Source organism: Natrix helvetica (assembly GCF_964273705.1).
Source record: "Natrix helvetica genome assembly, chromosome: 4".
NCBI classification, from domain to species: domain Eukaryota; kingdom Metazoa; phylum Chordata; class Lepidosauria; order Squamata; family Natricidae; genus Natrix; species Natrix helvetica.
This window is the reverse complement of record NC_138550.1, coordinates 18554621-18569583: the sequence shown is the minus strand read 5'-3', so window position 1 is coordinate 18569583 and position 14963 is coordinate 18554621. Positions and strand designations below refer to the sequence as shown.

Here is a 14963-nt window from a genome sequence, read left to right as displayed (position 1 = left end):
TTGCTAGGACTGCGAGGCAGGCAATTCTACGACCAATTCGCTCGCACAGAGAGGGACTTCTCCAGGTGCCGTCTACCAAACAGTGTCGGGGGGCAACGCCTAGGAGCAGAGCCTTCTTTGTGACGGGCCCAGCCCTGTGGAATGACCTCCCCCCTGATATCAGGACTACCTCCGCTCCTTTCGTGCAAAGCTCAAGACCCACCTCTTCCAATTAGCTGGCCTGGCTCAACCATAGTTTTACCTTATCGCTCCTGACGGGTTTTTTAAATTTTGCAATTTAATTGAGGGTGTTTTAAATTGTCAATTTTAAATTCTATTTTATATATTTGATACCTCCTCCATGTATATGTATATGTGTACGTACGTGTATGTGTTTATTTTTATCTGTATATGTATTGTTCATTTGTATTTTATGTGTTTTTATTGTACGCCGCCCCGAGTCCTTCGGGAGAGGGTGCGGCTAACAAATAAAATTTTTATTATTATTATTATTATTATTATTATTATTATTATTATTATTATTATTATTATTATTATTATTATTATTATTATTATTAATTCGGTGTAGTGGTTAAGACTTGTTTGTACTCTAGTCCTGTTCTAGGAAGAAGAAAGCAGTGACAAACAACTTCTGAAATTTTGCCAAAGAAAGTGCAGGATGCGGTCCAGTAAGTTCCTAAGAATTAAGACCGATTCAAATGAAAAGAACAAATAAATGGTAAAACATGATTTCATGAGGGTGGTACTGCAGATACTTATAAAAGGCTCCTGGTTTCTAGGGGGGCACAATTTCTGAAGACATTTCTGTTTCAAGAGGCCAACTGGTTTACTCTTCCATGGATCTCTCTGTCACCACTGCTCTTCTCCTGACCATCTCCTGCTGTCTGGGGAATACTGAAGCCCGAAGTTACCAATATGTACTCACTGCACCAAATGGGGGTCCCTGGGGTGACTGGGGCTCAAGTGAGTTTTGCCCTGGAGGTTATGCAAATGGTTTCTCCCTGAAGGTAAAAATTTATTTTTCAGATGGTCTTCTATTTCTTTCTATTTCCTTGAAATTCACTCTTCAGTTTTTCACTTTGTGTTTTAAGAAAGACCACAATATGTGTGTTGATGCTTAACATTTTTTTGATTCTATAATCAAAGAGAGGCACTGATTCTTCCATATTGATGGGTAAATGTTGGAAATTCCGAGAACTGAAGGCTGAATGAAACCAAGGGCTGATCTTGAACTTTATCAGAGTCTTATTTTCTTAGGTAGAACGACCCCAAGGGAATGGTGACGATACAGCTCTGAATGGTATCCGTTTGTACTGTGACAAAGGCAAAACAATTGAGTCTACAGTTGGACGGTCAGTAACCGACTTTCTTGTCCTATATTATTTTCTTGTGATTGATTGTTAGTGTACTGCTATTAATTTCAGAAGGGGATGCACTGGAAATAAATGAATTAATAAAGTTGATTCTCAGGCCCTGTTGTGCAATGGTCTCTGAATTAGCACCTGAAACATGGTTGGAGACTTGTTTATTCAAATGTATCTCCAACCTTTGGTCTTTCTTGACGTGCTCATTGCTCTTTCCTGACATTCATTCATGCCCCAAACACCCCTTTATTGACTCAGTGACCCTTGGTGGTGCAGTGGTTCGAGTGCTGTACTGCATGCTACCTCTGCTGCCTTCCAGCTGCCTGCAATTTGTATTCTTTATTTTTTTCCCCCTAGAAGCTTATGGCAGCAGCCACAAGATCCTCTTCCCTTGTTTTCTTTCCCCCTACAACAGCCCCATGAGTTAAGTTGAAAGTCAATCATAGGCCAAGAGATAATGAATCTTGATACTCAGACATAGAGGTCAACTGGCTCCTAGTCCCAGATTTTAGCCATTATGCTTGAGTCTTGAGGCTTCATGACAAGAGCTTAATCAACAAACCAAAGCGATGTGTATCCATCTTTTATTGGCAGGTGGGGAGACTGGACCCACACCCAGTTCTGCAACTCAGGCTACCTGGTTTCTTTTTCTCTGAGAGTGGAAGTCCCTCAAGGAAGGGGTGATGATACGGCAGCTGACAACATCCAGTTCACCTGCAGTAATGGTCAAGGCATGATGGGCTATGGCCTGAATTGGGGTGATTTTGGCCAATGGAGCCATCGCTGCCCCTCGACTGGTATATGTGGGATACAAACAAAGATGGAGGGACTACAGGGCAGGGGTGATGACACAGCACTCAACGACGTGCGTTTTTACTGCTGTTAATGGCTGAAACATGTTTTGCCACCTAGAAATACGCTTTTGCTATACATTTCCAAAGACTCTTAATTATAGTCTAATATCAACTTGAGGAGAGACTAAAATGTTTGTGTGAAATGTGGTAGTACAAGGTAATTCCCCCTACTCTATAATCCCCCATTACTCTGGGTGTAGAAATGGGCTCGGGTTTGAGAGAAAAAAATGTGGTGGCAGAAACGTCATGCATTGCAAAGGTTGATGATCTCCTCTCTTATTATTTTGAGTCAAGTCACAGAAGCAAATTGTAATGCTGTCTTACTGCTTTCTTGCTAAAATTATGTTGCATCTTCAAAGTCATTTCTTTCTTTCATTGAACCACTTTTTGGGCCACTATAATACGTATGTTTGCTTTGGGTTTATTTATTCTTGCATTTCACTTCAGAGAATACAGAAAGAAAATAAACTATAGGTGGACCAGCGCCAGTTAAAAACCAACAAAAATTGATGATGTATGTGTTTTTATTATATGTGGATAATGAGTTATAAAAGTTCTCTTCTTAGACAAAGCCTACAAATCATCACATATCCAAATCACTACTTTTCTGTTCTTTAAACACTGACATAAAATATCTCTCCTCCACTCCCATGCCTTTCATTGGCTCCGAATTTTTATGTTTATGTATTTATTCATTTGATTTGTACATCATTGCAATTTAATCAGGCTCTTGGTTGCTTACAAGTTGACACAAACCCAGTTTGGGATAAATTGAAATATAACTAAAATCTCTAAATGTAAAGAACTCAAGAATGTGTTGCCCTGAAACTCTTCAGAAATGATTCGTCCTTAGCTTCTTCTTGAAGGTAGCTGAAAGTTTATCAAAGGTCAAGCAAGATGCCTTCTCCTGTGATCTGGAACTGAAAAGCCATCCCTTGACCTTCTGAAAATGAGGAACTCTCAGCTGCTTATCCCAACATGACCACAAGCCTGATTCCACTAGGAAAATGTGTCCTTTTGTTAACTGATATTAATACCAGACCAACAACGAAGTCATAAACCATCTCCCAATCAAGGAACTACCAACTCAGACAAACAAATAAGCAATAAGCAAGAGCCTGGTCAATAAACCACTAAGAAGAAAACTACACTCCCACCATCAAAGCTGTTATGTAAACAAAATCAAACCCTACTCACTTCTAGCACTGAAGATGTCTCTTTGTTGTAATGAAACATCAACAATAAATCAACCAAGCAAAATTGCAGCTTCTTACCTCAAACTCACAAGATCAAGGAATGGTTTCCAACAAGAATAGAATAGAATAGAGCAGAACAGAACAGAACAGAACATAATTCTTTATTGGTCAAGGCATTTTTCTTTGGTGCATATGCTCTCAGTGTACATAAAAAACAATAAAATAGAATACATTCATCAAGAATCATAAGATGCAACACTTAGTAATAGTCACATGTTTCTAATAAACAATCAAATTATACTAGGAAACAATCAGTCAAGAAGCAATCAAATTATACTAGGAAACAAATAAAACATTATAAAATTTAAAGATACAAGCAACGTGGTTATAGTCCTAAGTCAGAAGAGATAGGTACTAGGAAGGAAGATAAGAATAACAGTCATACAGTCTTAGTAGGTAATATGACAGTGTTATGGGAATTACTTGCTTAGCAGAGTGATGGCATTCGGGAAAAAAACTATGCTTGTATCTAGTTGTTCTGGTGTGCAGTGCCCTATGGGTTCGGTTTGAGGGTAGAAGTTGAAACAATTTAAGTCCAGGATGTGAGGGGTCTGTAGTTATTTTCACAGCCCTCTTTTTGACTCGTGCAGTATATAGGTCTTCAATGGAAGGCAGCTTGGTAGCAATTGTTTTTTCTGCAGTTCTAATTATCCATCGAACTCTGTGTCTAACTTGTTTGGTTGAAGAGCCAAACCAGACACTTATAGAGGTGCAGATGACAGACTCAATAATTCCTCTGTAGAACAGAATGAGCAGCTCTTTGGAAAGTTTGAACTTTCTGAGTTGGTGCAGAAAGAACATTCTTTGTTGTGCTTTTTTGATGACATTTTTAATGTTAGGTGTCCATTTTAAGTCTTTATATATGATAGAACCTAGAAACCTGAAGGTCTCTACTGTTGATATTATGTTCTCTAATATTGTAAGAGGTGGTAGCATAGGAGGGTTCATCCTAAAATCTACCACCATTTCTACTGTTTTGAGTGTATTTAGTTCAAGATTGTTCTGGTTGCACCACAAGGTAGTTTTTCAACCTCCTGTCTGTATGCAGATTCATCATTGTCTCGAATGAGATCAATCACCGTTGTATCATCGGCAAACTTCAATATTTTAACAGAGGGATCCTTTGAGATGCAATCATTGGTGTAAAGAGAGAAGACAAGTGGAGAGAGCACACAGCCTTGAGGGGCTCCTGTGCTAATTGTACAGGTATGTGATGTGATTTTGCCTAGCTTCACGTGCTGCTTTCTGAATGTTAGGAAGCTTATGATCCATTTACAAGTGTGAACAGATACAGCTAGCTGATTTAGTTTGGTTAGAACAGGCATGTCCAAAGTGCGGCCCGGGGGCCAAATGTGGCCCCTTTTCAAATTTCAAGTGGCCCGCAGCCTCTTCTCCCCATTGGAGTCATTTGTTTAGCCTTTCATAAAATACCGTATTTTTCAAAATTTAAAGATGCATCTTTTTCCCCTCAAAAAAGAGGCTAAAAATCTGGGTGCATCTTATACACTGAATATAGCATTTTTTGCTTCCCAAAACTCTGCCCCCTTCACCAAAATCGCTGTGCATAGCCTTTAGGAGGTTTTCAGAGTGCTCCTGGGGGCTGTGGAGGGCATAAATGAGCAAAAAACGGGCCATTTTTTGCTCAACTTTGCCCCCCCTAGCCCCTAGGAGCACTCTAGAAGCCTCTTAAAGTCTATTCATGCCCTTTAAAAAAAAGGCCCATTTTCGTGGGAGAGTGCAAAAACTTTTTTTTTTAATTTGCCTCTTCAAAATCTTGGTACGTCTTATACTCCGAAAAATACGGTAGTTAATTCGCATTTAATGTTAAGGGTTCAAAGAATGTCAGGCTGAATGATCGGCCCCACACATTTTCACCTCACCAAATCTGGCCCTCCTCGCAAAAATATCTGGAATGGTGGTATTGAATACGGAGCTGAAGTCTACAAAAAGGATACTTGCATAGGTCTTTGGAGATTCAGGATGTTGTAAGATGTAGTAGAGTGTTTGAAGCAAGAAGGAACATAGCATATCTCTAGTGATTTATTGAAGATTCGGGTGAAGATGTGGCCCAATTGGTCAGCACAGACTTTTATGCAAGAAGGCGTTATCTTGTTTGGGTCTGGAGCTTTTCCTGGCTTTTGTCTGTGAAATAGATCTTGCACTTCCTTTTCTGTGATCACCAGGAGTTGTGAACCCAATGGGAAGGGGTCTGTTATAGTAGGTTTGGATTTTGTTGGTGTTACTAAGAAAATAGGGGTCAGAGCTGTGTCTTCAGTAAGGCTCCATCCATTTTAATTAAGACAGGCATGCCTTTGTTATGGAGGAACCCTTGTTGAGGGTCTTTGCTCTCTTTCTCCATGTCTTTGGGTTTGAAGGCTGTACTACGTTACCTATTTTGTTCAGCTTCCCTATAGTGTTCAGCTTCGGTATTGCTAGTCTGGAGTTTTCCCAAGGCTGACATTCCACTGGTTCAACTGGTTACAAACATCCAACCATACAAGCATGACATTTTGTATGAAGTGAAGCTTCTGTGTAGTTTTCAAAAGCAGCCCCACAGACAGTGGACTGCAGTGGTCTAAACTATTACGCTATAAGGCTGAGTATTATCAACCTTTTTTTATTAACCTTTCCAAGATAACTGTTTTAGATTAGATCCAGGGAGCAATTTCTTTACAGTCATGGCTTTCAAATCCATTCCTCTAAGATGAACTCTGAAATGAATCCATGATCTCTGAATTGTTTAACAAAGTTTAGATTATATTGTTAAATGTTAACATGGCAAGAATCAACACATCACACTGAAATTACACTTTGAAATAAAGCATTCACAAAAGTCACTACAAGCAAATTCTTTTTCTAAATGGGAGATCAGAACCCTGGGTTTTTCATTTTCATTTTCTTTTCTGGACTGTTCCCTATCTCTGCAGGATAAAAATTTCGGCAGAACTCAGGTAATGTAAACAACTGGAAAGTAAAACAATAGCTAAATAATCCTTATCTTAAGTAAAGATTCTTCCTAAATATAGGCTGGCTAAATCAAACAGTTTATGTTGGGTCACATCAATCATTGTATTTCCCCATAAGTAGACAATTTTATTAAAAGATAGTTTAACTTTTATTTCAGTTTATTAAATGTGCACTGTAAATAGTAATAGGAAGTTAGCCAGAAATGCCCAATAATGTAAACATATAATAAATATCTATGTTCAATACAATAAAAAGGAAGCAACATGTGGTTTTTAACATAATGTACCCTGATTAGTTACATTGCAGAACTCATTGTGGCTTTGCAGTAATTGTTCTTTTTCCCCCAGGAGTGAAAAATCTGTATCTAAGACACGATAGCAGTGTTCCAATATCTCAGGGGTTGCCACAAAGAAGAGGGAGTCAAACTATTCTCCAAAGCACCTGGGGGTAGAACAAGAACACCCCAAAACTGGAAGTTTTAACGAAGATGTTGGATAACCATTTGACTGAAATGGTGTAGGGTTTCCTGCCTAGGGAGGGGGTTGGACTAGAACACCTCTAAGGTCCCTTCCAACTCTTATGTAAACGTTTATTTGTTATGTACATTTGAATCAGCCTTAATTCTTTGGAACATCCTGGACCGCATGCTGCACTTTATTTGACAAGATTTTATTGCATCCTGCACTTTCATTGGCAAACTTTCAGAAGTTTACATAGAATAGTAGAGTTGGAAGGGAGTTTGGAGGTCTTCTACTCCAACCCCCTGTCTAGGCAGGAATCCCTACACCACTTCAGACAAATGGTTATCCAACATCTTAAAAACTTCCAGTGTTGCAGCATTCACTACTTCTGGAGGCAAGTTATTCCACTGATTAATTGTTCTCCTGTAACTGTCAGGAAATTTCTCCTCAGTTCTAAGTTGCTTCTATTCTCTGCCTCCCGAGCCCCAACTGATCGGGACAAAATGGGGATTTTGCAATAACCTTCCTCTGGAGTGGGGAGGGAATGGAGATTTTACAGTATCCTTCCTCTGCTTACCCACCAAGCGAAGCCCACAGAACTGGTAGTGAAAAAATTTGAATCCCACCACTGCTTACAATGCTGCAATTTCCAGAATAAAGAGTCTGTGTGCTAATGGTTTCTGAATGTGATATGGATTGGGAGTAGTCTTGGGAATGTGGTCAATGGAAGTTTTCGGGTTTTAAAAATGTATTCTTTATTTTTTTCCCCTAGGAGCCTATGGCAGCAGCCACAAGATCCTCTTCTCTTGTTTTTTTTCCCTATAACAGCCCAAAAGGTTAAGTTGAAAGTCAATTACAGGCCCAGAGATAATGAAGTTTGATACTCAGACATAGAGGTCAACTGGTTCCTGGTCCCAGATTTTAGCCATAATGTTTGAGTCTTGAGGCCTGAGGACAAGAGCTTAATCAACACATCAGGGAGATGTGCATCCATCTTTTATTGGCAGGTGGGGACCTTGGACTACCACCCAGTTTTGCATTTCAGGCTACTTGGTTTCTTTTTCTCTGAGAGTGAAACTCTCTCAAAGAGATGGTGATGACACGGCAGCTAACAACATCCAGTTCCCTTGCAGTGATGGTCAAGTCATGATGGGCCATGCCGACAAGTGGGAGTGATTTTGGCACATGAAGCAGTTGCTTCACCTTGACTGTATATGTGGGGTACTTACAAAGGTGGAGGAAAATCAGGGCAAGGCTGATGGCACAACACTCAATGACGTACCTTTTGTCACCTAGAAATACATTTTTGCTATACATGTCCAAAGACTATTAATTATAGTCCAATATTAACTTGAGAAGAATGGGATGTACATGTTCATATAAAATGTGGTAGTACAAGATAATCACCCCCCCCCCATGTGTGTCTTGAAATGGGTTCAGATTGGAGAGAGAAAAATGTGGGGGGCACAAAACCTCAAGCATTGCAAAGACTGATTCTCTCTTCTCTATCGTTTTGAATCAAGTCACAGAACCAAATTGTAATTCTAAAATGAGAAACTCTCAGCTGCTTATCCGAACAAGCCTGATTCCACTAGGAAAATGTGTCCTTTTGTTAACTGATATTAATACCAGATCAACAATGAAGCCATAAACAATGTCCCAATCAGGGAACTACCAACTTAGACAAACAATCAAGCAGTAAGCAAAAGCCTGGTCAATGAACCACTAAGAAGAAAACTACACTCCCACCATCAAAGCAGTGTATGCAAACAGAAATCAAACTAGAGGTGGGTTGCTCCCGGTTTGGGCTGGATCGGGTAAAACAGTACTAGCTGTGACTGGAGGCTCCGCCCACCCACGCAGATGCTTCTGTGCAAGCGTAGAAGCATCGCACATGCGTGTGAGCATGAGTGAAATGGTAGTAAAAAAATAGAAACTCACCACTGAATCAAACCTGATTCCCTTCTAAAACTGAATATCTCTCCTTGTTGGTAATGAAATCAACCAATCAGAATTGCAGCTTCTTACCTCAAACTCAAGAGATCAGAGAATTGTTTCCAACAAGGAACCATGGGTCAGAGCTGTGTCTCCAACAAGGCTCCATCCCATTGCTTTTAGTTAAAACAGGCATGCCTTTGTTAGGGAAGGAGCCTTGTTGAGGGTCTTTGCTCTCTTTCTCAATGTCTTTGGGTTTGAAGGCTGTATTATATTACCTATTTTGTTCAGCTTCCCTACGGTATCTGTGTTCAGCTTCGGTATTGCTAGTCTGGAGTTTTCCCAAGGCTGACGTTCCACTGGTTCAACTGGTTACAAACATCCAACCATACAAGCATGACATTTTGTATTAAGTGAAGTTTCTGTGTGGTTTTTAAAAGCAGCCCCACATACATTGAATAGCCGTGGTCTAAACAATTACGCTATAAGGTTAAGTATTATCAACTTTTTACATTAGATCCAGAGAGTAATTTCTTTACAGTCATGGCTTTCAAATCCATTCCTCTAAGCATGATGAACTCTGAAATTAATTCATGATCTCTGAGTTGTTTAACAAAGTTTAGATGATATTTTTAAATGTTAACATGGCAAGAATCAACACATCACACTGAAATTACACTTTGAAATAAAGCATTCACAAAAGTCCCTACAAGCAAATTCTTTTTCCAAATGGGAGATCAGAACACGGTGGGATTTTAATTTTAATTTTCTTTTCTGGGCTGTTCCCTGTCTCTGCAGGATAAAAATTTCGGCAGAACTCAGGTAATGTAAACAACTGGAAAGTAAAACAATAGCTAAATAATCCTTATCTTAAGTAAAGATTCTTCCTAAATATAGGCTGGCTAAATAAAACAGTTTATGTTGGGTTACATCAATCATTGTATTTCCCCATAAGTAGACAATTTTATTAAAAGATAGTTTATCTTTTATTTCAGTTTATTAAATGTGCACTGTAAATAGTAATAGGAAAGTAGCCAGAAATGCCCAATAATGTAAACATGTAATAAATATCTATGTTCAATACAATAAAAAGGAAGCAACACATGGTTTTTAACATAATGTACCCTGGTTAGTTGCATTGCAGAACTCACTGAGTTCTGAACCGGTCTGAACCAGTAGGAACCCACCTCTGATAAATATCTCTATCAGTCTCACTCTGAGTCACAATGTCAGTATGTCTATATCAATCTTAAATACACATTTCTCATTCTTTGGGGAAAAAACAATTCCTGTAAAGTCACAATGAGTTGTTGAATACAACTAACCAGGATGTATTATGTTAAATACTATGTGTTTTTTCCTTTTTATTGTATTGAACATGGATGTTTATTATATGTTCACATTATTGGATATTCCGATTAGCTTCCTATCGCTATTAACAGTGCATATTTTAAAAAAATAAAATAAAACATAAATTACCTTTTAATAGAAGCATCTACATATGGGGAAAGCCAATGATTAATGTAACCCAACATAAACTGTTTTATTTAGCCAGCCTAATTTTAGGAAGAATCTTTATTTAAGATAAGGATTATTTAGCTATTTTTTTTACTTTCCAGATGTTTACATTACCTGAGTTTTCCCAAAATTTTGGTCCTGCAGAGAGAGAGAACAGCCGGGAAAAGAAAATTAAAATTAAAAAAAAAAAAAACCACAGTGTTCTGATCTTCCTTTTGGAGAAAGAATTTGCTTGTAGAGAATTATGTGAATGCTTTATTTCAGAGCGTAATTTCAGTGAGATGTGTCGATATGCACTGGGTTAACATTTAACAATCTCATATAAACTTTCTTAAACAATTCATAGATCATGGATTAATTTCAGAGTTCATCATGCTTAGAGGAATGGTTTTGAAAGCCATGACTATAAAAAAACTACTCTCTGGATCTAATGTAAAAAGTTGATAATACTCAACCTTATAGTGTAATTGTTTAGACCACTGCAGTCCACTGTCTGTAGGGCTGCTTTTAAAAACCACACCAAAGCTTCACTTCATACAAAATGTCATGCTTGTATGGTTGGATGTTTGTAACCAGTTGAACCAGTGGAATGGCAGCCTTCGGAAAACTCCAGACTAGCAATACCGAAGCTGAACACAGACACCATAGGGAAGCTGGAGAAAACAGGTAATATAATACAGCCTTCAAACCTAAGGACACACAGAGAAAGAGAACAAAGACCCTCAAAGAGGCTCCTTCCCTAACAAAGGCATGCTTGTCTAAACTAAAAACAATGGGATGGAGCCTTGTTGGAGACACAGCTCTGACCCATGGTTCCTTGTTGGAAACAATTCTCTGATCTCTTGAGTTTGAGGTAAGAAGCTGCAATTCTGATTGGTTGATTTATTGCAGATGTTTCATTACCAACAAGGAGACAGCTTCAGTGCTAGAAGGGAGTAGGGCTTGATTTAGTGGTGGGTCCCCATTTTTTTTGCTATCGGTTCGCTTGTGCACGGACGCATGTGCGATACTTCTGCGCATTCACAGAAGTGTCTGGATGGGTGGGCAGAGCCTCCAGCTGCCATAAACTACCGGTTCACCAGATCTGGGCCGAACCGGGAGCAATCCACCTCTGGTTTGATTTTGTTTACATACACTGCTTTGATGGTGGGAGTGTAGTTTTCTTCTTAGTGGTTTATTGACCAGGCTTTTGCTTACTTTTAATTAATTTAATTTATTAAATTTCTAGACCGCCCCCTCTCCCCGGAGGGACTCGGGGCGGTGTACAGGAATAAATTTAAAACATACAGACAATCATACAAATAGATAAAAATCAAATTAAACAATCCCTGTACAATTTATAAAAATTAAAAACAAACCCTAAAACCAATCTTAAAAATTTAGAAATAGAACTGAGGTGGGATAGGTGGAATTATGCCAAGCTGGCTAGCTGGAATAGGTGGGTTTTAAGTTTCTGGCGGAAGGAGCGGAGATTGTTTTCTTACTGCTTGATTGTTTGTCTGAGTTGGTAGTTCCTTGATTGGGACATTGTTTATGACTTCGTTGTTGGTCTGGTATTAATATCAGTTAACAAAAGGAGACATTTTCCTAGTGGAATCAGGCTTGTGGTCATGTTGGGATAAGCAGCTGAGAGTTCCTCATTTTAGAATTACAATTTGGTTCTGTGACTTGATTCAAATTGATAGAGAAGAGAGAATCAGTCTTTGCAATGCTTGAGGTTTTGTGCCCCCCATATTTTTCTCTCTCCCATCTGAACCCATTTCAAGACACACATGGGGCGGTGATTACCTTGTACTACCACATTTTACATGAACATACCTTCTCTTCTCATGTTAATTTGGACTATAATTAACCGTCTTTGGAGATGTATAGCAAAAATGTATGTCTAGGTGACAAACCATGTACCTCATTGAGTGTTGTGTCATCAGTCTTGCCCTTGTTCTCCTCCACCTTTATATGTATTCCACATTTTAAATACGTGTGGTGGGTCTGGCATAGATTGGGGCGAGATGGTAATCATCAACGAACACATTTATTCAGTAACAGCAACATAACAGCAAAAGGAACTGATCAGAATCACAAGGCGTGAGCAGCGCAACCAATAGCAGCTACTTATATGCTCCTTATTAACCAACCAACTAACCAATTGGAATGTGTTTTTGAGCTTCCCGCACTTGCTGTGCACTTTGACCTATCAGGAGAGACCATGCATGGCTACTTTCCTGAAATGCCGGACCAAACACCACATATACCAGTCAAGGGGCAGTGACTGCTCCATGGACCAAAATTACCCCTATCATGGCTTGACCATTACTGCAGGTGAACTGGTTGTTGTTAGCTGCCATGTCATTACCAACCCTTTGAGGGAGTTTCACTCTCAGAGAAAAAGAAACCAGGTAACCTGAGTTGTAGAATTGGGTGGTTTTCCAGGTTCCCCACCTGCCAATAAAAGATGGATACACATCCCTTTGGTGTGTCATTAAGCTCTTGTCATCAGGCCACAAGACTCAAGCATAATGGCTAAACTCTGGAACTAGGAACCAGTTGAATTCTATGTTTGAGTGTCAAAATTATGTCTGGGATTATAATTGACTTTCAACTTAATTCATTGGCCTGTTGTAAGAAAAAAAAATAAGGGAAGAGGATCTTGTGGCTCCTAGGGGAAAAAAAAGAATACATTTTTAAAATCCCAAATCTTCCCTTGACTACATATCCAAGATTACTCGCAGTTCATATCACATTCAGAAACTCCTTGTTCCGGAAATTGCAGTATTATAAGCAGTGGTGGGATTCAATTTTTTTTACTACCAGTTCTGTGGGCTTGGCTTGGTGGGCATGCAGAGGAAGGATACTGTAAATTCTCCATTCCCTCCCCACTCCAGAGGAAGGTTATTGCAAAATCCACATTTTGTCCTGATCACTTGGGGCTCGGGAGGCAGAGAATAGATGGGGGTGAGGCCAATGTTCCCACTAATTTTTTTTCAGTGTGAGCAGAAAAGTATAGTGTTTGAGCAGGTGCCTGAGCAGCACCTAAATTTTTTTCACAGGTGTCACCTAAGACAAAAACAAAATCAGTATTATTTGAAACTCAAGTTATGTTTATTCAAGGTACCCGCTTAATTGTGTTATATAGTATCACTTAACAACGCTCCTACTTAGCAACCAAAATGTTGGGTCAGAAACTCTGGCATTGAAGCATGCAAGTCTTAAAGCTGTCAAGTTACAAGACCCTTGCACCCCTATCCCTTTAGGAAAAAAAAACCCAGGGTCTTCAAACCTGACAGCTTGAAGACTTGTGGACTTCAACTCCCAGAATTCCTTCTCCAGTCATGTTGCGGCGACGTCATCTGCGTGGATCTGCTCCATCTTCGGGTTTTTTCACATGGGGCAGGGCTGGCGCTGAAGATGCCGACGAGCCCCTGCCGCCACCAGAATAACAGCTGCCTCCTTCTCCTCCTCCTCCTCCTCCTCCTCCTCCTCCTCCTCCTCCTCCTCCTCCAACAGCACCACCACATTTGGAGTGAAGCCGCCAAAGCTCCCGCCCCGCCCGTGGCAGCGGCAGTGACGCATCCCCCTCCACTCGGAGCACCTGAGCTGGGCACCGCGTTACCCCTGCTGCCTTCTCCTCCTCCGCCGTGCTTTTGAGAAGCCATGAGGACTTTTTCCCCTGCTCCCGCCCCCTCCGCCGCCTTCCTACTGGCTCCCGCGGCCTCATGGCTCCTCAAAAGCACAGCAGAGGAGGAGGGGGCAGGGGTAACGTGGGGCTCAGCTCAGGTGCTCCGAACAGAGGGGGAGGCGCCGCTACCACGGGCGGGGCGCCGGCGGGAGCTTTGGCGGCTTCACCTCTGCCGCAGCGTTGGGCAGCAAATCTGGTGGTGCTTTTAGAGTAGGAGGAGGTGGCAGCAGATATTCCGGTAGTGGCAGGGGCTTTGGGAGTTTACTTTAGCTGCAGCGCCGGGCGGAAGCAGCTAGGAATGGCTGCCCACAAAGGACCTCCCCGGGCTTGCTTTCCTGAACTAGCGTCAGTTGCCCCACGCTCACCAAAACAAGTCAGGGGAGGTCCTTTGCGGGCAGCCAGTTCTAGCCGTCTGCAAAGGACCTCCCCAGCCTCCGGCACCTGTGACAGCAGAAAGCACTGCGTGGCAGTTGGAAACTGCTGCGCGGTGTTTTCTTGCAACCTGTGCGGCTGCGCAGCCACGCACCTTAGAGGGAACAGTGGGTGAGCCAGTCAGAGGTGATATTTACTGGTTCTCTAAACTACTCAAAATTTCCACTACCAGTTCTCCAGAACCTGGTCAGAACCTGCTGAATACCACCTCTGGTTTGGATCATTTGCTGAGTTTTTGAGTATTTCAAGCAAGGCCTCATCATCAGTTATTGCTTACTGAGAGCCCAGAGCACAGCTGGTCAGACACATCCTCTTTTGACTTATCTCTTAGTTTCAAGAAGAACTAGAGGCTAGCATCTTTCAATGATTGGGGACTTCAGGGAATAAGTGTCCTTCTTTCCCTCTTTTGCTAACAATCATGGATGGTGTTGTCTCCTTGCAAGTAAGAAAGAATTTGGTTGCCTGCATGTTAATTGGGAGGAAGACTATTCCAGATCCCT

General features: G+C 40.7%; 1 protein-coding gene across 2 annotated transcripts in view; it reads left to right on the top strand.

Annotated features, from left to right (window-relative positions):
- Nucleotides 1-792: 792 nt before the first annotated feature.
- Nucleotides 793-14963, top strand: part of LOC309391502 (vitelline membrane outer layer protein 1-like) — a 50547-nt gene continuing 36376 nt past the window's right edge. Inside the window, exons 1-3 of one of the 2 annotated variants that reach the window (XM_081952020.1) lie at nucleotides 793-1007; nucleotides 1258-1352; nucleotides 1959-2380. In XM_081952020.1, the coding sequence (XP_081808146.1) occupies nucleotides 837-1007; nucleotides 1258-1352; nucleotides 1959-2250 (558 nt within the window). In that variant the 5' untranslated portion in view covers nucleotides 793-836 and the 3' untranslated portion in view covers nucleotides 2251-2380. Of the gene's footprint in view, nucleotides 1008-1257; nucleotides 1353-1958; nucleotides 2381-14963 lie in introns of those variants that run through there. The other variant, XM_081952021.1, reaches the window with a different exon arrangement.